Below are 25,443 nucleotides of genomic sequence, written 5' to 3' on the forward strand. Positions count from 1 at the left end.
TATTTTTTGCTTTCTCCCTCTGCCCTTACCTTTCCCTTCTAAGCCTAGTCCAGCTTTCTCAGGAAAATCTTCACTTAATTCCAATTGGAGCAAAGGAAACCATAAGCATGACTATTAAACCAAGAGTGATGGCAGGGATAAACCTAAGTGAAGAAAACAAAAGGCCTAACAAACAAACAAAAGGCTCAGTTTCATCAACCTCTGAAATTTGCAGACACACACAGGAGTCCATTCAGAATTCACATAAATTTCCATTTCATTCACTTATCCTCCACAATCACCAGCATTACAGAAAGGAGAAAATTTATTTAAAATTTGTGGGTTTATCACTGTTTTTTTTAATTGTTAATGCTGCAATCTTCTAACACACAGTTAATCATTCCTAACTCATTCTATATTGAAGTATAATATTTTCCTATACTATAATTATTTGTTAGTGTGCCTATTTCCTCTACCAGAACATCCTGATTTCCTTGATGGCAGGATTCATTTCAGGACAATTTCATGACTGTAATCCCAGTAGCTAAGCACTTAATAAATGCATGTTGAAATCTGAATATTGTTTTTTTTCTATTTTATCTTACAAAGGTGTTGTATTTGAGCTACTTGGGCAATAAGGCTTTCATAGACTAGCTAGCCTAGGACTATAACACTGCATTTAGAACAATGTTTGGAGGAGAAATCTATCATAATTCAAAAGAAATAATTTATAAATAAACTTCTGAAACTTAATCTTTTTGAAAATTTGTAGCACGATATATCAGGGCCTTTGCAATCTTGCAGTCTAACCCCAACATTTACAGATGAAAAAAATGTAAACTCAAGTGGATTCAAGAGACTTGCGCAAAGTCAGGAACAGAGCTAGGCTCAGAAAGAACTGTCTTCTTAAACCACTGTTTTTCTGCTTTATCATGGACACCACATAAATATGTGTGATATGACTGTATGGTTTCTTCTGCTTTCAGCTGTTAAAAATTTTAAAGATTTTATGGCAGAGTTCATTCAGCTAATCAACCGTATCTTTATAATATATGAATCCTAATGATCATTATTGACTGAGGAATACACTATAAGGACTTGCACATGTCTTCAGAGACAAATTACAAAGTGCACCTTTAATAAAAAACAAAAATAAGTTGAAACACTACTGAAAGTACATTCCAATTACAGTAAGAAGTCCTTTCTATTAATTCTAATTTTAGTGTCAATCTACATTTTGTTATTTATTTTCTGTTCGTGTATATTCAGAGAGGACATTGTCTCAATAAGCTGTATACTATTTAACACCAACGTGAAACTGGGAAGTGTAGATACAGTCAATAGTAAAAGAATAGATAAAGTATTTTATACCAAGCACCTCTAATGTGCTATAATTTTGAGAGAGAAAAGCTAAATTCACTAAAGCAGAAAAAGGTTTCTTGGATATCTTGAAACCTCAAAAACTTGGCCAAACTATTGTTCAGTGTGCACACAGTTTGTGTCTTCATGCTCAGATGTTGTTGAAACAGCAGACTTAAAAGAAATAATGTCAATGAATCCTACCAAGCACTATACATGACCTCTGGGGTAATTAGCAATCATTCAAAAGCAACAAGACTAAAATGTTCTATTCTTTATTACTGTCAGCTCTTATCTTGATCAGCATTTTAATAAAGATGCTTCGTTTCTGAGACAGTTTCATGAATCAGTCATAATTACATTCTGACATGCAGTGAATAGTAAAGCAAAACTAAATATCACTTCATCAACCTTTCTAACCTTTATGCAAGTATTAACTGTAAATAATTTTTACACAATCCTACAACAGAAAATCTGCATATTTCTTAGCTTTGTACATACTTTACCCCAAATTAATTTCCTGTGACCTATACCTGAAAAACACAATCAGCCATAATTATCCAGTTTTGTGAGATGTTCAGGTGTTGCCTTTCAGAGTTCAAATCAACTTCAAGTATAAAAGGCTACTTTATTCTACAAATGGCACAATATGCAAAATGGGTTAAGTAGCCAAAAGCATCTCAGAGCATTGTGGCTTGAAAGAAGTCTATCCAGAATCAAAACGTCAGAACAAAAATACGCTAAAGCAAAGTGACACTTACAAAAATAGATTCATAGATTACACATTAAGAAATGGATCCTGATGACTACTGCAGAAAGTCTTATCATTAAAATATGTTAAAAGAAGAATATTAATTAGAAGGAAATCTGAGCAGTTAAAGGGTAGATTTTTTTTTAATGTAAGACCATAATAGTTGATGGAAGAGGATGGAAATTTATCAGAAATATAAACTTACTTAGATACTAGTCTGATATTGAGGATAATAATGCAAACTCTTTTAACACCAGCAACTCCCCTCCCCCTCCCCCTAAAGATTTACTTTAGAGTTTTGAAATAGCTAATTTCTCTTTTTGCTGAAGACTTTTAGAAATATTTTTGATAGTCAAGGTGAACATAATTCAAGTACCAGAACAAACTGATACCGCATTTTAGGTGATTTATTGTTTTAGGTCTTAGAAGATTTCAAAATAAATGCAATGTTTCTCAAGAATAATTCCTGTCTTCTCAGTAGTAGATACAGAACATCTACACAGAGCTAGGTTCCCAAACCTGTATTTTCACTATGTCCCTCAAATAAGTAAAGTTTACAGTAAATCTACTGAGTGATATTTTTAACCAAGATGACTACCATTTAAAAACTTAACTACAGTGAAAAAGGAACATATTTACCATTTTACTTCATGTAATTTCAATTTGAAAAATAAGGTCCTTCTAAAACCAATCTAAAATCATTCCCTATATGTTTTCGTATACATTTTATTATAAAATGATCTTCCTAGAATGTTACCAATCTGAGGCAAAATGGAATTAGCAAGCATCTTTTTCATATGGGACTAAAACCACAAAAATGTAAAAAAAAAAAAAAGCACGACATAAAAATGTATGTCTTTTATGTGATAATTTTTGTTTAACTCTTCCATTTAGCTTTCTTGATCATTATTCCTTCCTCTTATTGGAAGTGCAAGCAAAGAAGGGAAAAGAAGTGTTGATTTAAGAAAACAGATTTCCCAGAAAAAAAAAAAAACTGTGATTAAGATTTAAACAAAAGCTAAAGATGGCTTCCTCTGAGCACTGATGAGGTCCGCTACCTCATTACTAACAACTGAAAACTTGTGATGCATTTTGTTTCAAGAGAATCCAAAAGTCCTTGCTATAAAGCAGACAGGGGGGTGCAGAGTCCATTCACTCTTTCTGTATCACGACCATTATGTAAGAAGTATAAAACACTGCCTTTATGCTGCCAAGCCACAATGACTCTTCCTACATCAAAGGATTTTCACCACCAGGGTTTTTTCTTCAAAATTTATTCAAGCTAAGGGCAGAGAGACAACAATTCATACACGCTAATTACGTCTAATTATCTATTCCCTTTTCTGACCGGCTTCGGCCAGTGTTATTTGCTATCTGGATTTCTCACAACCTCCCTCTGCCCTGTCCATCCAGCCCAACAGTGAAGGCTTTGAAGAAAACAGTTGTGGCTTTTTAGAGTTTTCTCAATATAAAGTTCAAGCAAATTAAATAACTATTCTGTTAGTTTTGACACATTTATGTGTTAAATATGAGGACCTCTTGGTTAATTTGGCAAATTCCTCACATCTCTTCATGGTTGGAATCATAGTAACACCCTCTCTTATAGGAGCTTCTCCTCATGCTTTCTTTTCATGATCTAAATGAAATGTTTATTGGATTAAAGTTCTTCTCTGCAGACCTCCATGGTGGCCTATGACAAAGAGCTTAAAAGTTCTATTAATTGGCTTGAGTTTTCAGGGAGGGTAAAGGGAGAATTTGATTTCACATTACATCACTAGCCAAGAAAATTGCCACGTGTAATTAAACTAATTTATCTCATGAGTCAAAGAAACAACTAATTCATATTTAAGACACACTTCCTTTCAACCATTTTCACCATTAAAGAACTGATTTCTTCTAATTTAACCAAAAATATTTATTTAAGAAAAAAGAATTCAAGACCTAACAGTACATATTTCATATATATAATACATATAAGCAATAGCTTGCTGTAGTCCAGTTTGATACAAACATACCACTTTTATATTTTATAGATTACATAAATACAAATGTATAATTTATATATTTCATGGAAAATCTTTGTTTTCATTTTATGTAAGACTATTACAGAAAATATTATTTTAAAAAGCATACACCCAAAATGACTTTTCCATGGGCAGGCCCTGACTAATATGTGTACATTCTGGTGTGAAGACAGATAAGAATTACATTTTAAATCCACGATACAACAACTTTTATTCTAGATATTTATTCATTTCAAGGACACAGCACAAAAACACCATCACAAATAAAGTTTAATGCCTGCTATTATAGCCAATTTGCTTAAATATATTTTCTCAAACATATATTAAATAGGTTTATGAAAATATCTTAAGTAGATTTCCTTAGGGGTGCCTGGGGGGCTCATTTGTTAAGCGTCTGTCTTTTGGCTCAGGTCATGGTCCCAGGGTCCTGGGATCAAGCCCCACATCGGGCTCCCTGCTCGGCAGGAAGCCCGCTTCTCCCTCTCCCACTCCCCCTGCTTCCTTCTCTCGCTGTCTCTCTCTCTGTCAAATAAATAAATAAAATCTTTTTAAAAAATTTCCTTAATTTCTTTAGCCTAAAATGGCAAAATACAGGAATGTTCTGCAAGTCAAACAGTCATTTTTGTATCTTAAAACATTAAATACTAAGGTTCAAATGAACACTTTAGCAGTTTTGGGGGAAAGCCAGAACTCTTTTCAATTCCAGACTACTACTTTACTATATTTTGTTTCTTCCAATCTTAAGTGATAAAAAGTTAACTCATAAGTAAAGATATTATCATATCACACTAACGAATGAAGGGTTAATCCTTACTACATTGACTCAGTGGGGCTGACACTGACCTCGAAAGCTGCTTCTGATTATTTAGCCATCTGAAAGCTTCAGTATTGCAAGTTATAATGAACAAACTGACAAATCAATTTCAACAATAAAATGAAAATTGTGGCAGGAAGAAATGGCAAATATATATTTAGCAAGTCTATAAATCCCAATGCAGGTAGCTGGGCAGTCTGAGCATTAAAGTGTTTTACCTAAGGGTTATAAACAATTTTTCTAAAGTTTATAACTAGAAATCACAATATGGGAATATTCTCAGAGTTCACTATAGATATAAGATTTCTTAGAAAAAAAAAAATCCCTCAGGAAACAAAACCAAAAGCTAATACATGGCTTTTTGTGTGTGTAAGTTTTAGATAAAGGATGCATAACAAATGAGAAACATTAACAACCAAGTAGAAGAAATGAAGTTATTACCTGAACATTACACAAATACTATAAAAATGGTAATAATAACAAAGCTATTACTACTTTAGGTTATAAAGCACTTTTATGTGTTGCATATTTATACCCAACAAATGTTAAACCAAATCAGATTATGATGCTTTCCAAATGGACAACTCTTTATCAGGAAAAGGAAAATTCATATTTATAAGACTTAATGCAGTACCTTATTTTTCTCTAATTTTATCATCTACAATTCATCAAAGAGAAAATTATACTGTAGAATGCCTTGTTGGTTATTTCTGACCAGCTTATAGTTGCGATTTTGGTATTCTATTAATCACCTAATTCATTTAATTTAATTTTTTAAACTCATTTAATTTTAAATAGAAATTTTAAAACTTAATAAAGAAGATAGTTTGCTAAAATGTTAGTGTGAATGAAAGTTAAAATGCCACATTACTGATAATAGAATCTATTACTTTGTGGCAAAACACTACATATAATATTGCCCAGGAACATTTCCCATGGGGGGATTATTATAGATCTGTCCATACTATTAAGAAAAGGGGCACCTGGGTGGCTCAGTCGTTGGGCGTCTGCCTTCAGCTCAGGTCATGATCCCAGGGTCCTGGGATCGAGCCCCACATCGGCCTCCCTGCTCAGCGGGAAGCCTGCTTCTCCCTCTCCCACTCACCCTGCTTGTGTTCCCTCTCTCGCTGTGTTTCTCTCTATCAAATAAATAAATAAAATCTTTAAAAAAAAAAAAAGAAAAGAAAAGGGGTGCCTGGCTGGCTGAGTCGGTGGAGCATGAGACTCCTGATCTCGGGGTGTTTAGTTCCAGCCCCATGTTAGGTGCAGAGATTACTTAAACATAAAATCTTTAAAAAAAAAATCATAAAAAGTTAAAAAAAATTCTCCATATGAGTTTTGGAATTCTCCAAATTTTTTTAACTCTAAAATTATGAATAGTATTTATCTCTTTAAGGGTTCATTATGGAATGCATCAGACACAATGGTTTATTTAAGCATGATGGAATAAAGACACAGATTTTTACCCAAATATAAAACAGCTGTCCAAAATACCATGGATTGCTGGAATTTGATCAGATGAGAAGAGCAATGCTTGCCAGGCAATCCATGTATCAAGAAAGCCAATAATAGTAGTCCAGTTGAAATTAACCTAAGAAACTATTTTTCTGTTCAAAATACCAATTGGTCCTCTGTTCCTTTCAACCACAATGATTTTAAATAATGTTTACAATGGAACGAGATTATGTTCAATGTATTTTATACAATGAACACACATTTAAGATGCTATTTTCTTTCTTTTTTTTTTAAAAGATTTTATCTATCTATTTGTCAGAGAGAGAGAACACAAACAGGGGGAGTGGCAGGCAGAGGGAGAAGCAGGCTCTCTGCTAAGCAGGGAGCCTGACACGGGACTCGATCCCAGGACCCTGGGATCATGACCTGAGCCGAAGGCAGACACTTAACTGACTGAGCCACCCAGGCGTTTCCTAAGATGTTATTTTCTTAAATGTATAAAACTGAAGATATTTCTAAGAAAGTTGATCCTAACAAAGCTGATATTTCTCAACTTACCAAAGTATTTGAGACTGATACTGAACCACCCTTACTTTTTGGTTCCCCAAGCTTCATCCCTTCTATCAACCATTTATATAGCAAGCTCTTAAAATGCCACTTTCTGCAAGACCTACTAATGTGATGAATCTATGCTCACACATGATTTCCATCACATAAAACAAGTCATACTTTATAGAAAAAAGTGCTATATACATATGTTCTTTTTAAACACTTGTCTCTCTTTCCTTTGCATGTTGTATAAATCAGGGATAAGAAAACTTTTTATATAAAAAAAGAAGAAGAAGAAGAAGGTAGCGGGAGGGGAAGAATGAAGCGGGGGAAATCGGAGGGGTAGACGAACCATGAGAGACGATGGACTCTGAAAAACAAACAGGGTTCTAGAGGGGAGGGGGGTGGGAGGATGGGTTAGCCTGGTGATGGGTATTAAAGAGGGCACGTTCTGCATGGAGCACTGGGTGTTATGCACAAACAATGAATCATGGAACACTTCATCTAAAACTAATGATGTAATGTATGGGGATTAACATAAGAATAAAAAAAGAAAAAAAAAAAAGAAAACTTTTTATAAAAAGCCAGATAGTAAATATTTCAGGATTTGAAGGCCGTAAGTGCCACAGCTACTTAACTCTGCTGCTGCAGTGTGAAAACAACCACAGACAATACATAAATGAATAAGCATGAAGTTTTTCAATAAAATTTTATTTACAAAAACAGGTGGCTGCCCAGATTTGGCCACTGGCTATAGTTTATCAACTCCTGGTATAGATTATCACAGAACTGAGACGGATGTACTTAACTTTAGAGAATAGTGCTAGGTAGATACCAACACATGCTTTCACAATTATATCTGTTCATATACTTAGAAGAACTGCCTAAGTTTTATTAAAATCACAACAAAGATTCTTTAAGAATAAATCAGCAAAATCAGGACATTGTGTCACATGGTCAGCAAGGAGTTTCAAGTTTGAAGCAGGCACAATAATCATAGTATCAACCATCTTTTTTATAGACATAAGGTAATGTTAAGTACTATATTTTTAAAATATATTTCAAGTCCCCCCGCCTTATCTGTGAGGGATACAATCCAAGATACCTCAAACTGCAGATAGTACTGAACCCTATACATACTAGGTTTTTCTTATATATACATACCTAAGATAAAGTTTAAATTATAAATAAGGCACAGTCAGAGATTAACAATAACTAATAATAAAATGGGACAATTACAACAATATACTGTAATGAACGTTATGTGAATATGGTTTCTCCCTCTCCCAAAATATCTTACTGTACTGTACTCACCCTTCTTGTGATGAGGTGAGATGATAAAATGCCTACGTGGTTAGAGGAAGAGAAATGAGTGGCACAGACACTGTGATGTAGTGTTGGGCTACTACTGACCCTCTGACAATAGGTCAGAAGGAGGATCACCTGCTTCCAGGCCATGGGGGATCCTCAGGTAATTGAAACCATAGCAAGTGAAACTGTGGATAACAAGGAACTACTGTACATATAATATAAACATATTCTTTTATTTTGGGGGGAAATCTGACTTGTTTTAAAAAAGATTTTATTTGTCAGAGAGAGAGAGAGCACTAGTAGGGGAAGGGCAGGAGGAGAGAAGCAGGTTCCCTGCTGAGCAGGGAGCCCAAGGCGGGACTCGATCCCAAGACCCTGGGATCATGACCTGAGCCAAAGGCAGATGCTTAACCAAATGAGCCACCCAGGTGTCCCAAAAATCTGACTTTTAAATAAATTCCCAAGTTTCAAGCAAACAGAAGGATAGTGATAGTTATTATTTTATGAACATCTCAAAGAATTACTAATCACAAAATTTTAAATTGGTAATTCTAATGCTTCTGTCTTTTCCATGTGTTTTCTCCTCCATGATGAATGCCCTTTCCCACTTTGCCTGGTAACTTTTATTTTATTTTTTTAAAGATTTTATTTATTTATTTGACAGAGAGAGACACAGCGAGAGAGGGAACACAAGCAGGGGGAGTGGGAGAGGGAGAAGCAGGCTTCCCGCCGAGAAGGGAGCCTGATGTGGGGCTCGATCCCGGTCATGACCTGAGCCGAAGGCAGGTGCTTAACGATTGAGACACCCAGGTGCCCACCTGGTAACTTTTATTATATGCTTATTTAATTTAAGCATTTGTTCTTTGGAAATACTCCTGACATGTACCATCTACTCCACTCAAACCACTAGTGTTGGTTGGGGCCCCTTTTCTATATTCTTTAGCATTCTGTAGTTAATTCAATTACAGAAGTTCCCACCTGGTTATGAAAAAATTTTACTCACTTCCAGACCAGAGTAAGACAATATTTAATAAATTCCATGATCATCACCAGTGTTTTCTTACCATAATATCTCCATTTACAAGTTATTAATTTTGACTTAATCTTAGTTTGTTCAAGAATTTTCATAAGTTCTACACTCCTTTGACATCACATATCCAAAAATATGTATCTGCAGGCTTAGATTTTCATGTCAGCTTAGCTAACAAGAGGGCACAAATTTATTTTTAATAAAGTAAAAACTATTTTATTCTACTATCTACTTGTAGCAAATAAGTCTCAATCCAGCTTGATTTTTTCTTACTGAATTTTCTTGTTTAATTGTAGGACTCTTTCTTTATCCTTGAAGTTCAGTTATGCACCAGAAAAATGTATTATTCCTCTATTTTATTTTTCTCTTTTAGAAATATGAATTATGTAATGCTTGATCTCTGTTGTCTGCTTTCCATAGCTAGCATTTTCACAATACTTTTCTCTCTGACTCTTCTAGCTTCCTTTTGTGTGATTTCTTCATAAGTTGGGTCTCTTTATCACTAATTTTATTTTTAGCAGTTTTGATTCTTAAACTTGCTTTTTCTAAGATGTTCTTCACTTTTTTAATGGGTCTCCCCTCACTCTTTTCTTGGCTCTGCCACCTCAGTTTCCATCTAATCTTACAGTTACTTCATCTCTGTTCTCATATTTCATTGGTACCCATAACTTGTTTTTTTTTTTTTAAAGATTTTTATTTATTTATTTATTTGAGACAGAGAGAACGAGAGAGAGAGAGCACATGAGAGGGGGGAGGGTCAGAGGCAGAAGCAGGCTCCCCACTGAGCAGGGAGCCCGATGCGGGACTCGATCCAGGGACTCCAGGATCATGACCTGAGCCGAAGGCAGTCGCTTAACCAACTGAGCCACCCCGGCGCCCGGTACCCATAACTTCTTTCATTTCTTTTAAAATACAGAAAAGTTTTATCTGAAAAAGTCTCCTGTTTCTTGGGGTAGTTCTTCCAAAGTACACCCTTCATGTACGTTTACTTGTTAGTGCGTATCTACCTCTCCTGTCTGGGCCTGCTGCTTCCTTCCTGTGCCCGCCATTCCACTCTTTTCATGATAGCCTCTGTACAGAGGACCTATGCTCATTCCATTTTGCTTTTTGCTAATTTCTCAACTTCGAATGTGAGTAGTCCCATCCATGTCTGCTGATTTCCTAAGAAGGGTAGGCAAAAATTTACCTGCTAAAAAAATGGGTCTTAGTATAAAGAATAACACAAGATCATTCCAGAAAAGTCTAATGTTAGAAATCTTAGAAAAGTCTAACAGAGAAAATGTAAATCATCTATAATCTTATTATCCAGAAATAAGTTCTAGTTACATTTTGATGGTACTTATTACCAGTATTTTCCTATGCATGTATATCACCTCCATAATTAAGAGAGTTATAGATATACCCTTGCATCACATTTTTTCACTCACATTACCTGTGAGCATTATTATACATTATCAAAAGCTTTTTGAAAATATCATTCCAAGTAAGTATACTATATCCCTTCATGTGATTGTACCATCATTTAAAGATTCCTCTAAACATAGGAAAGATGTTCCCATCACTGCTTTTTTAAAATAGTTATCCTATTTATATTTTTGAAGTATCTGTAAAAAAAAATGGTTCTGAGTTCCTAAATTACAAAATATCCTGTCTTCTTCTTTACAATTAAAAGCCAAGATAATGGAAACCATTAACAAGACGAAAAGGCAACCTACTGAATGGGAGAAGATATTTGCAAATGATATATCCAATAAGGCATTAATATCTAAAATACATAAAGAACTTATACAACCCCACACCAAAAAAAGCCCCAAGTAATCAGATTAAAAGATGGGGAGAGAACCTGAACAGACAGCCAAGAGATACTTGAAAAGGTGCTAATCACCATCGCTAATCATCATAAAAATGTATATCAAAACCACAATGAGATATCACCTTACATCTTGTCAGAATGGCTAGAATCAAAAAGACAAGAAATAACAAGTATTGGGACGTCTGGCTGGTTCAGTTGGTAGAGCATGTGACTCTTAATCTCAGTGTTGTGAATTCAAGTCCCACACTGGGCATGGAGTCTACAAAAGCAAAGAGAGAAAGAGAGGGAGGGAAGGAGAGAGGGAAAGAGAGAGAGAGAAAGAAAGAAAGAGTGAATGAACAAACGGACAAGTATTGACAAGGATGCAGAGAAAGGAATCCTGGTGCACTGCTGTGGAAATGTAAATTGGCACAGCCACTGTGGAAAACAGTATGGAGGTTCCTCAAAAAATTAAAAATAGAAATAGCATATCCAGTAATTCCACTACTGGGTATTTACCCAAAGAAAACAAAAACACTCGTTCAAAAAGATATATGTAGTCAAGTGTTCACTGCAGCATTATTTACAATAGCCAAGATAATGGAAACAATCCAAGTGTCCCTCAATAGATGGATGGATAAAGAAGATGTGGTATAGACACAATGGAATATTATTCATCCATAAAAAAGAATGAGATCCTTCCACTTACAACAATATGGATGGACCTCGAGGATATTATCTAAGTGAAATAAGTCAGACAGAGAAAGACAAATACCATATGATTTCACTGATATGTGGAATCTAAAAAATGAATAAAAAAACGAAAAAAACAGACTCTTAAAAGTAGAGAACAAACTGATGGTTGCTGGCAGGTGGGGGGATGGGTGAAATAGATAAGGAGGATTAAGAGGTACAAATTTCCAGTTATAAAATAAATAAGTCATGAAGATGAGAAGTATAGCTTAGGGAACATAGTCAATAATACTGTAATAACACTGTTTGGTTACAGATGGTGACTACACTTATCGTGGTGAGCACAGAGTAATGTACAGAATTGCTGAATCAATATGTTTGTACACCTGAGGCTAATACATGTTAATTATACTCCAATTAAAAGAATGTATGTTAATTACACTTAAAAAAAAAAAAAAAACAACTAAGCGACTTACACTTTTGGCCAAGGCAGAGTACTTAGAACTCAATTTTACCTTCCTGCCATTACACACTAAAACACCGGACAAAACATGTAAAACATCAGACGTAATACATTGGGTAGCAGAGGATAGCAATCCCTGAGATGTGGGAAATAAGCCAGGCAAGCAAGCATTAGATTTCCCATGGCTTTCTGTCAGAGGCAATTTCTAGACTGTAGCACAGCAGTCTAAATGAGTTGAAGAGACAGTGACCAGAGTTTAGGGAAATTGAGGCAGTTGGGATTTGTATGAAAGAGTTCAGTAAAAAAGGAAGTACGCAGAGAAAAAGCTCTAGATAGCTGCATAAAGAATGTCTATAATCTTTGGCTGAATATTAAATTGCACATGCGTAAGGTGAAACTCACAAGACTGGGAAAAGAATAATCCACACAAAGCTGGAAGATACGAGCATTCTGAACAGCCAGAGTAGAGAGATTTCAGTGACACTAAGGGGATTCAGTAGAGAGCCTAAAAGGGTCACATGGAAAAGAAAGGCTAAAATAGTCTTGGAGTAAAGGCTACTTGAGACACACTACCGAAGCTTAAAAACAAGCCTCAAAAGGATAAAGCTGATCTGGAAGAAACATAACCACTTGCCAAAATAAAATTCAACAGCCTTAAAGGAAGTAACACTCAATATAATCACCACAATGTCCAGCATCCAATCACAAATTATTAAACTTGCCAAGAAGGATGTAACACTCAATATAATCATCACAATGTCCAGCATCCAATCACAAATTATTAAATTTGCCAAGAAGCAGGAAAGTAGGGCTCAGGACCAGGGGAAAAAAAATCAGACCAGAAATGATGGAATTAGTAGACAAGGACATTTAATAAACTGATTTCTACTTTTGGGAAGATGGAGTAGATGTCCCTTCCCTATGCCTCATGCTATGTACAACTGAAAATCCTGGAGATTATATATAAAATAAACATAAGAATATACTAAAAAGTGGAAAGAAGAAAGAAGAGCTAGGGATCTCAAGACCTGATAAACAAAAGAATGGTGAGTTCTCCGCTTTTCTTCTCAATTCAGATTTTTCAGACTTGGAGCTGAAGAAGCCAGCATCTCAGAAATGTCAATGGACATAGACAAATGAGGACCCAACAAAAGTCTGCTCTCTTTAGCCAAAGGACTGGGAAAATGGCAGCATAACAAAAGAGACAACTTTCCAAAAATAACTTTTACTGCAGCAAACACCACAGGGAAAACAAACTGTGGTACCACCTCCACCCATTCCAGTCAAGAGAGGAGTCTAGAAGTATATTCTCAAAAGGCTGTTATGAGGCACTCTAACCCTCCTGCCAGTAATGTCAGAGAAGAGCAAGTAGGGAACTGAAACTTTCATCCTTGCCAGTCAAAAATGAGCACCGCTTCCCTCCCCTGATGACATCAATGGAACCTCTCCACCAGCAGAAACAAGGAGCATCTGCTCAATAGATACTGAACAAAGAACCTGGACTTCTACCTATAGCTGGCAATAATGAGACAGGACCTAACCTTCTGTCAGAATAGTGTCCAAAAAAGCCATCTAAAACTTAAGTTTAAAGATGACAAACAGGGGCACCTGGGTGGCTCAGTCATTAAGCGTTTGCCTTTGGCTCAGGTCATGATCCCAGAGTCCTGGGATGGAGCCACACATCGGGCTCCCTGCTCGGCAGGAGGCCTGATTCTCCCTCTTCCACTCTCCCTGCTTGTGTTCCCTCTCTCGCTGTCTCTCTCTGTCAAATAAATAATAAATAAATAAAATCTTAGAAAAATAAAGATGACAAACAGGGGTTCCTAGGTGGCACATTTGGCTGAGTGAACAACTCTGGGTTTTGGCTTGGATCATGATTTTAGGGTCGTGGGATCCAGCCGTGCATAGGGCTCTGCACTCAGCATGAAGTCTGCTTGAGATTCTCTCTCCTCCTCCCACTCGTGCCCTCTCTAAAACAAATAAATTTATCTCTAAAATAAATAAATAAATCTTAAAAAAAATAAAAGTGAAATAAAGATGACAAACAAATGGCCAATAAGCACATGAAAAGATGCTACACATCACTAATCACTTGAGAAATATGAATCAAAACTACAATGAGCTACCACTTTATACCTGTTAGGGTGGCTATTATCCAAAAAATAAGAAGAAGAACAACAACAACAACGACGACGACAAGTGTTGGCAAGGATGTAAAGAAACTGAAAACCTTGTGTATTGCTGGTGGGAATATAAAATGGTGCAGCTGCTAAGGAAAACAGCATGGCAGTTCCTCAAAAACTTCAATATAGATTTATATATGACCTAGAAATTCCACTCCTGGGTATATACACAGAAGAATTAAAAAGACTCAACCAATATTTGCACACAAGTGTTCAGAGCAGCATTACTCACAAGAGCCAAAAGGTAGAATTAACCCAATGTCCATCAACAGATGAATGGACAAATTGTGGTATATACATAAAATGGAATCTTATTTCCTAAAAAGGGATGGAATTCGACACATGCTACAGCATGGATGAACCTTGAAGACATTATGCTAAGTGGAAAAAAAGCCAGAAACAAAAGGACAAATATTTTATGATTCCATTTATATAAGGTATCTAAAAATGGCAAATTCACAGAGATAGAAAGTAGAATGGTGACGACCAGGAGCTGGGAGTAGAGGAGAATGGGGAGTTATTATTTAATGAGTACAGAATTTCAGTTTGGAAAGATGAAAAAGTCCTAGAGATGGATGGTGGTGATGGTTACCCAACAATGTGAATGTACTTAATGCCACTGAACTGTATACTTAAAAATGGTTAAAATGGTAAACTTCATGTTGTATGTACTTTACCACAAAAAAAAAATGATTTAAAAAAATAAGATCCAAAGTCTCATGACAAATTATGAAAATGTCCAAGATTCCAATGAAATTCATTCATACCAAAAATCAGGAAGATCTCACACTGAATGTAAAAAGACAATCAATAGATGCCAACATCAAGGTGACAGAGATGTTAAAATTATCCAATAAAAATACCCTATGCATGTGCAATTTAAAGCAGAAATGACAAAAATGCTTCAACAGGCAATTTTGACTATGCTTGAAACAAAGGAGCTTATATTACTACTTAGTAAAAAATTTCATTAAGGAAATTCTGTTCACAAGCAGTATTTAATAATTTTAAGTCTGCATGCAACTTATAACATAGCCTCCAAATAGGTAAGGTCAATGACAGAACTAGCAGAGAAATAGACAAATTCACAATCATAATGAGTGATGTTTTCCATGAGCTTCATAGTAATTGATGGGAAAAAATAATAAAAATTGGAAAAGCATAATTAAAAATTCTAATTTAATGGGTGTACTATGTTATATATACTATCACAAACAACTGCAGTTGAATACTCATTATTTTTAAGAATACAGAGAATATATGGGATGCCTGGCTGGCTCAGTCGGAAGAGCATGTGACTCTTGATCTTGGGGTCATGAGTTCAAGCCCCACACGGGGTGTAAAAATTACTTAAAAAAATAAAAAAACTTAAAAAAATATTTTAAAAAAGAAGAATACAGAGAATATTTTTACAAAAATTGCCCACATATTAGGCCATAAAGCAAGTTTCAACAAATTTCAAAGGATTTAAGTTGCAAGAGCATATCGTCTAACCACAATGCAATCAAGCACTTAAGAAAATAATAACAAAGGTATAACTAGAAAATTTCTTATGTTTGTTTGGAAATTAAGAAACATACTTCCGGGTGATTCATGTGTTAAAGAAGAAATTCACAATAGAAATTAGAAAATACTTTGAACTTAACAGTGAAAATACTAAATATCAAAACTTAATGAATGTAGCTATTTAAAGGAAAATAAATAGCCTTAAATGCATTTAGGAATGAAGGTTGAAATGAGATTTTTTAAAAATTAATCTCAGGAAATTAGAAAAAGAACAGCAAAATAAACTCAAAGAAAGTGCAAGTAAGAGCGAAACAGGAGCCTCCGTACTTAAAAGGCAGTGGAAATAATATGCAAGGTTCTGCTTTTTTTTGTTTTGTTTTGCCTTGCTTTGTTTGAAGGGGTTATTCTAGGAGGACTTCCTAAGGAAATGTACCTGAACATTTTATAAATCCTTGCCAGCACAATGACTTTTTTCTTTTTGTAATAAATTGTGGTGTAAAACATACACAACATAAAATTTATTATTTTAACCCTTTTAAGTGTGCAATTCAATGCCATTAAGTACATTGAAAATGTTATGCAATCATTACCACTATTTCTAGAACTTTTTTATCATCTCAAAGAGACTCTACCCATGAAACAATAACCACTCAATCCCCTCTCCTCTCAGCCCCTGGTAACCTCTATTCTACTTTCTGTTTCTCTGAATATGCTTTTTCCAGGTACCTCATATAAGTGGAATCATATAATATTTGTCCTTTTGTTTCTGGCTTCTCTCAGTATGTTTTCAAGGTTTGTCCATAATGTAGCGTATGTCAGAATTTCATTCCTTTTTTATGGCAGAACAATAATTCATTGTATGAACATACCACATTTTGTTTTTTAGTAGCATATTAGTCCTCCTCATCATTTCTACTATCTTATAACAATATTATTGTTTACTAAGAGCTTATATAAGCTCTTGGGTGTTTTTTGTTTTTTTGTGGGTTTTTTTTTTTGCAATACTCCAAGCAATAAATCACAAGTTCTTGTAGTGAATTAGACCTGTTATCACTTGGTTTATAGAGAACATAAAGGAAAAAATGGATTTTACACTGTAGTTTTTCCCCAAATAAATTTCTATCTGGTTTATATTCTCTCTCTTTTTTTTTTTAACGATTTTATTTATTTATTGTCAGAGAGAGCACAAGCAGGAGGATTGGCAGGGAGAGATATGCTGAGCAAGGAGCCGGATGCAGGACTCGATCCCAGGACCTTGGGATCGTGACCTGAGCTGAAGGCAGCCACTTAACCTACTGAGCCACTCAGGGATCCCTATAATCTCTTTTCATTAAACCAAGATTCTCTATTTGTTTTAAGATTGGCTTCTACTATATATTTCTCTCAGCTGGGCCAATATGGAAGAGTAATGCGAGCATATGTGAATAGGCAAAATATCATTTAAATAAATATGAAACAACCTTTCCTTACAAGGGAAACTTCATATGCCCACCAAAAAAGTTCCAGGGAAACCAGCCACAGCATATATTTATTGGGCTGATGTTTTGTTACATGTGAAAAGTCTTTTGAATAAATGAGACATTTTAAATATTTTCTCATCCAATCTGGTATTTAGTTCCCTATGAATTTTAGTTTATGTTCAATTTCAAATTTATCTGTTCTTGTTCAATTTCAAATTTGGATTATTTATCTCTTTGGTGTTCCTTCCTCTCCAAGAAAAATAAAATTAAGGGTGAGAAAGGGAAAAGAATTAAATTAAATCTGGCCAATTTAGTTGCTTATTAATAATGCTATTACATATTAAAGTATGATAAATTACTGGCCAAAAAATAAGGTTTGTGGTTAAAAAAAAAAGTGTACCTACAAAGTTCCCTGAGAACCTTTAACTTGTTTCATTATGTGAGCCTTCACTCTTTGTATTTTGTATATTTTCTGCTACATGAAGATACTATTTTTAGCACCCATTTTTCTCAGCTTCCCTATTTATATTTTGGTATCTACATATACCAAATCACTTTGGATTCCCAGCATGGAGAAAACACTGCAGATTTACCTTCTCCCCAAATGTAAAACATGAATATAAAAGGGAAAAAATACCAACAGCATAAATCCTCAAAGAGTACTTTTCCTTACATCTATAAATATCTCACAGAAATTAAAAACTTCTGGGAACTTAAAATTGGTCAAGGAAATAGATGTTTTAATTCTCCTAAGTATAGCACAGAGAATAAAGTTTGGTACCAACAACAACTTCAAAAAGATTATCTGACTATATCGTTAGAATATTTGAAGAAAAAATATTCTTCTCTTTTAAATATTTATTTATTTGAGAGAGAGAGAGAACACACAAGTGTGAGCTGGGAGGAGTTGCAATGGGAGAGGGAGAGAATTTCCAGCAACTTTCCACTGAGTGCAGCGCTGGCGGGGGCTCAATCCCAGGACCCTGAGATCATGACCTGAGCTGAGTCCATGCTCAACCGACTAGGCCACCCAGGGCATCCCATTACTACTTCTTCATAAGAATTTTTGAGGTTTTTAGGTATTAAAAAATAATACAACTTTATCCCTTCTTCAGTTATATTGTTATTGACTGGGAAAAATTATGTAACTAAGAATTACGAGAATTATATTTTGGCACATACGCTTCTTTTTGGTACTTCATTTTCCTTTGTGTTATAGGTATTTGTGTATGTACTATATGCCCAACTAGATTATAAATGACTTATAAGCAAGAAACATAGCCTATTTCATGACTGCATTACCCATCATGCCTAATGTAGCACTTTGCACATAGCAGGTCTCAAATATTGGTAGAATATAGAATTATTGAATAATTGTGTAAAAAATTATTTAAATTAACAGTGAAAAAGGTTACTTTATTCTCAATCAGACTGTAATGAAGACTATTTCAAACTCTATGCAGTGATGATACACAGAAATATTTAAACTATTTATGTGCCTCAACTTGACATAATTTTATGATAACTTGATGGCAATCACATTTAAATATATTAGAATATTTTTGTAATAATGTTACTCTAGAATAACAACTTTAATAGCTGAGAAAACATGTTAAAGACCATTAACCTGAGAGAAACAGGAACATTAAACATTTTTTTCAGAAATCAATGTATAAGGTTAAACATTCCACTATAGTATTTATGAGCAAATCTCAAATTATAATTTATAAATGCAAACTATCAAATGTTTCAGCTAGACAATAATTTAGACTATATTTTATAATTTCTCCTGTGTACACATTGCTGAATACTATATAAAAAACATTCTTTTCTTCTTTAGTGTCTTTGACTGTAACTATCTAATATCAAAATGAATTTTGCTTGAATGCAAGACCATGGCAATGCTATAAAAGCCCTTAATTATCAATCAATATGATATTAATCAGTAAACACAAGTAAGTGATTTTCTTTACCTTTAGGACAGCAATGAATGGTACGAAGTTAGCTCTTTGGAGTCCATTTTTATAGAGATCTGAAAGAAAAAATTGCTATTAGCTTTTTACTTAGCCTAAATCTAATGTTAGCTCATATCTCAGTCTGGAAAATAAAGCTTTCTATTTATAAAAAAGATAAACACGCAAAAGAAAAATAACCAAAATTGATTTCTATTCTGGTACTACACAAAATTCATTATATTCTAAATAAGAGGAAGAATTGACAAAATTATGAAAGAAAATCAAAAGACATCCAATCAAATTGGCTTTACACTATAGTAAAAAGCAATAAAAGAATTTGGAAGATATCACAAATAATCCTAAGTCAATAACTCAACATATATATTTTTTAAAGTATTTAATATTTCAACATATAGAATTTTACTGGGAAAGGGATTATATTGCCCTTTATCTCAATCTATAGTAAAAATTGTCAGTACAGAATTAAAAGTGTGTAACAAGATTAGCCTTTTAAGAAAACACATCGAAAGACAGAACTGTGCATGTATTTGTATCAAGACTACATATTTAACATTAAGGTAAATGACAGTAAGGCCACTTTACTTTAAAAGAAATTACCTAAGCTTTGCACAGTGGCAGTATCATAGCCAATGAGGTTTATCCGAGGCGCGACTATTGCTAATTAAAAGAAATTACCACAAAATTAAAATTCCATTCTCAAAAGACTATAAATTTAATGCAGTTATAAAATAATAAACAGCTAGTATTTTTGGCCTTAGAATGGTGGTTTTTATATATGCATGTGTCACAGTGCATGTATGTTCAGACATATCCACACACATGAAACTGTCCAGGGCAAATAAGTGGAAAGGGGTAACAAATTTTAAGCTTCACATATTTTTCTTTATTCTTCCTTTTTTCTTTCTTTCTAAAAAAAGAAGACTTGGAACTTTATTAAAGAGAATGAAATGTTATTGCATATAAAGCATTCCTTTTAAAAGTAAAATCTAAAGTAATGAGATTTTTTTTAAAGTATAAAAATGGGAACAGTAAAAAGTTTTTTCAATAATAAAACCCATGAATTAGGTTATGTGTCTTAATTTTCCTCTAAATATGCTTTATAGGGTCCTTTCTATACTTCCTTGTTTAGAGAAAATTTGGTAACTGAGATAGACTTCAACTGTCACTTTTACTTACGGAAATAAAATATGGTCATTAGGAAACATTTATTCTCTTTAGAAAAATATTCATCATAACGTCATTATAGTGTAGAAAGTATTTGCAAAGCTCTTTGGTTAATTAAGGATAAGAGGCTTTAATTCAGTTACATTTAATATTCTTATTTAAGGATATTATAGGTAAGATAATATTGGCCAGGCTGTTGGAATCTTCAAATTCAAAGTGAGATCCTTCCTTTCCTATAATCAATACTTTAAATGAGTAAAATAGGTAAAATGCAGGAAATGGGTTATTAAGTTAGGTATTTTCAGAATCTTCCCTAATTATCAAGTTGTTGGGGAAGGTGCATAAAAACACTGCTGAATGATAAGAGTTGACAGCCATGATTACCAATAAGTGGTAAAATTTAAAAATAAAATAATCTTAGTTTATTTATTTATTTTTTAAGTAGGCTCCATGCCCAACGTGGGGCTTGAACTCATGACCCCAAGATCAACAGTCACATGCTTCACTGACTGACTCCAGTGACTGAGCCAGGTGTCCCAAAAAATAAGATAATTTAAATACACTCAATGTTTACAGCAGCTTTATCTGGAATAGCCAAAAACTGGAAGCAATCCAAATGTCCATCACTAGGTGAGTGGATAAGCAAACTGTGATATTTCTGTACAATGAAATACTACTTAGCAATAAAAAGTAGAAACCATACACACAACAAAATAGATGAATCTCAAAATAATTACGCAGAGTAAGAGGCCAGACCAAAAAAAAAAAGGTATATACTGTGTGATTCCATTTGTATAAAACTCTAAAAAAAGCAAATTAAAGCTACAGTAATAGAAAGCTAATCAGTGGTTGCCTAGAGAAGGGGCCAGCAGGACAACAATGACCGGGAGAGATGAAAACAGGGAAAGAGGAGTTTTGAGTGTGACAGAAATATTCATTATATTGATTGCAGTGGTAATTTCACAGATGTATGCACATGCCAATATTTTATAAACTGTACCTTTTAAATATGTGTCATTTATTGTATATCAATTATAACTCAATAAGTTCTTTTAAAATTTATTGGGAAAAATACCAAAGTGAATATTGAAGAACACAATGTTATAGAACTAACACTGAGATATTACACAAATGAAAGTTTATCTATGTTAAGGTAACTTTTTGGTCTCACTTACAGAATAGTATCTTTGTTATGAACACAAAAGGCTCTGAGACGTAACTTAACAAGTGTGTACCTTTCAGTAGGTTCATGACAATGAAAGGTATAAAAACGCCCACTTGTAATATTCTTGATTGAAAGTTTCCACTTGTCAGCAAAGGTAAAATCAAATAATACCTTTCAGTCTTCAAGAGTTAAATTTTTAAAGGGTTAACTTTAAAAACACTGTGCCTTTATAAGGATATATAATCCAAACTTTATGCTCTGAAAAGTATTTTCTAAATAGAATTCCAAACAAAATTCATTTGGCTTGAAAACCTTTAGGTTTTTATAGGACAGTTAAGTGAAAAAGAACTGTACTCATTAAATTGAAGAGTTTTTTGCAATTCAAATATTATGCTAATTATCAATGCAATAGATCTATCTCCTGAAATGTTACTTAGCTACCATTTTTTTCATACTAGTTGTTTAATATTATTTCTCTCAGACATAAAGATTTTATAATACATTTGTATCAACATTTGTCATTGTTTACTAAATACTATTTAAAAATTCAGCAGAAGTTCTTGCCTACAATTTTTTAATGATCTCTAAACAGAGTTAAATGAGACTTGGTCATATAAGAGAGAGTACTGAAATTATGGCACATTCATTTCTCAAGACTGGTAATAAGGACCTCTACATTCTCCACAGTGAATAACTATAATAATACTTACAGACAAAATACATGCAAAGAGGATTTTTAAAGCAATTACAAGGATCTAAACACTTTGGGGATGTACATGGATATACAGATTTTTTCCTTAAAAAATCCAAGCATCGCAGAAGAGGTTATATACAAACCTAATGGTAACCATATATCAAAAACCACTAATAAATATGCAAAGAATAAAGAGAAAGAAATCCAAACATATCACTAAACAATTCAGCAAAACATGAAAGAAAGACAAGTAAGGATCAGAGAACGAACATCTTTAGAAACAACCACAAAAAAAATAATAAATTGACAATAAATACATATCTATCAATAATTACTTTGAATGTAAATGGACTAAATGCTCCAATCAAAAGACATAGGGTGACAGAGTGGATAAAAAAATAAGACCCATCTATACGCTGCCTACAAGAGACTCGTTTCAGACCAAAAGACACTTGCAGATTGGAAGTGAGGGGATGGAGAAACGTCTATCATGCAAATGGTTGGCAAAAGAAAGCCACAGTAAAAATACTTATACTGCACAAAATAGGCTTTAAAACAAAGACTGTAACAAAGACAAAGAAGGACACTATATACTAATAAAGGGGACAATCAAACAAGTATAACAATTGTAAATATTTATGCACCCAACATAGGAGCACCCAAATACATAAAACAGTTAATAATAAATATAATAATAATAACAAAAATAAAGGGGGGGGGCACCTGGGTGGCTCAGTCATTAAGCATCTGCCTTCAGCTCAGGTCATGATCCCAGGGTCCTGGGATCGAGCCCCACATTGGGCTCCCTGCTCAGCGGGAAGCCTGCTTCTCCCTCTCCCACTCCCCCTGCTTGTGTTCCCTCTCTCGCTGTCTCTCTCTGTCAAATAAATAAATAAAATCTTAGGGAAAAAAATAACAAAAATAAAGGAACTAATTGATAATACAGTAACAGTAGGGAACCTTAACACCCCACTTATACCAATGGACAGATCTTCTAAACAAAAAATCAACAAGGAAACAATGGCTTTGAATGACACACTGGGCCAGATGGATTTACCAGATATATTCAGAAGATTCCATTCTAAAACAACAGAATATACATTCTTCTCAAGCGCACATGGAACATTCTCCAAAACAGATCACATTTTAGCCCACAAAACAAGCCTCAACAAATTCAAGAAGACTGAACTCATACCATGAATCTTTTTGGACCACAAGGCTATAAAACTAGAAGTCAACAACAAGGAAAAATCTGGAAAGACCACAAATACATGGAGGTTAGATAATCTGCTACTAAACAATGAAGGGGTAAACCAGGAAATAAAAGAAGAAATAAAAAGTACTTGGAAGCAAAAGAAAATGAAAATACAATGGCCCAAAACGTTTAGGATGCAGCAAAAGTGGTCATAAGAGGGAAATTTATAGCAACACAGGCCTACCTCAAGAAGAAAATTCTCAAATAAACAACCTAACTTTATATCCAAAGGAGCTATAAAAAGAAAACAAACAAAATCTAAAACCAGCAGAAGGAAGGAAATAATAAAGATTAAAGCAGAAATAAATGATAGAAAAACTAAAAAAACAAAACACAACAGATCAACGAAACCAGAAGTTGGTTCTTTGTAAAACAATCAATGAAATTGAGAAACCTCTAGCCAGACCTACCAAGAAAAAAAAGAGAAAGGACTCAAATAAAATAACAAATGACAAAGGAAAAATAACAACCAATGCCACAGAAACACAAACAATTATAAGAGAATATTATGAAAAACTACATGCCGACAAATTAGCCATCCTAGAAGAAACGGATAAATTCCTAGAAACATATAAACTACCAAAACTGAAACAGGAAGAAATAGACAATTTGAATAGACTGATAACCAGCAAAGAAATTGAATCAGTAATCAAAAAACTCCCAAAAAACAAAAGTCCAGGACCAGATGGCTTCACAGGCAAATTCTACCAAACATGTAAAGATGAGTTAATACCTATAATTCTCAAACTATTCCAAAAAATATAAAAGGAAGGAAAACTTCCAAATTCATTCTATGAGACCAGCATTACCCTGATAACAAAACCAAATAAAAACATCACAAAAAAAGAGAACTATAAGCCAATATATTTGATGAACACAGGTGCAAAAATCCTCAATAAAATACTAGCAAACTGAATTCAACAACACATTAAAAAAATCATTCACAATGATCAAGTGGGATTTATTGCTAGGTTGTAAGGGTGGTTCAATATTCACAAATCAATCAACGTGATACATCACATCAATAAGAGAAAGGATAAGAACTATATGATCATTTCAGTAGATGTAGAAAAAGTGTTTGACAAAGTAGAACATCCATTCATGATAAAAACTCTCAACAAAAATAGGTTTAGAGGAACATACCTGAACATAATAAAGCCCTTATTTGAAAAACCCCACAGCAAACATCATCCTCAATCAGGAAAATCTGAGAGCTTTCCCCCTAAGGTCAAGAACAAGACAAGGATGTCCACTCTTACCACTTTTATTCAACAGAGTACTGGAAGTCCTAGCAATAATAAAACAAAAAGAAATAAAAGGCATCCAAATTGGTAAGGAAGAAGTAAAACATTCATTATTTGCAGATGACATGATACTCTATATAGAAACCCCAAAAGACTCCACCCAAAACCTGCTAAAACCGATAAATAAATTCAGTAAGGTTGCAGGATCTACAGAAATCTGTTGCATTTCTATACACCAATAATGAAGCAGCAGAAGGAGAAATTAAGAAAACAATCCCATTTACAGTTGCACCAAAAATAAAATACCTAGGAATAAACCTAAACAAAAAGCTAAAAGACCTGTTGAAATAAATTGAAGATGACACAAAGAAATGGAAAGACATTCCATGCTCATGGATTGGAAGAAAAAGTATTGTTAAAATGTCTATACTACCCAAAACAATCTAGATATTTAATGCAATCCCTATCAAAATACCAACAGCATTTTTCACAGAACTAGAACAAAGAATTCTAAAATTTGTATGGAACCACAAAAGACCCCAAATAGCCAAAGCAATCTTGAAAAAGAAAAGCAAA

At 34.0% G+C, this 25,443-nt stretch overlaps 1 protein-coding gene and 1 non-coding gene across 2 annotated transcripts in view; one reads left to right on the forward strand and one right to left on the reverse strand.

Moving 5' to 3' along the window:
• Window positions 1-25,443, reverse strand: part of AFG1L (AFG1 like ATPase) — a 228,824-nt gene that overhangs the window by 82,673 nt on the left and 120,708 nt on the right. Inside the window, exon 8 of the mRNA XM_021693462.1 lies at window positions 19,343-19,401. Coding sequence (XP_021549137.1) covers window positions 19,343-19,401 — 59 coding nt within the window. The remainder of the gene's footprint in view (window positions 1-19,342; window positions 19,402-25,443) is intronic.
• LOC123325538 lies at window positions 19,946-20,079 on the forward strand. The gene has a single exon (XR_006540484.1). It is a non-coding gene; the product is annotated as a U4 spliceosomal RNA (small nuclear RNA).

The sequence above is a fragment of the Neomonachus schauinslandi genome, chromosome 8 (assembly GCF_002201575.2).
Source record: "Neomonachus schauinslandi chromosome 8, ASM220157v2, whole genome shotgun sequence".
Taxonomy (NCBI): Eukaryota; Metazoa; Chordata; class Mammalia; order Carnivora; family Phocidae; genus Neomonachus; species Neomonachus schauinslandi.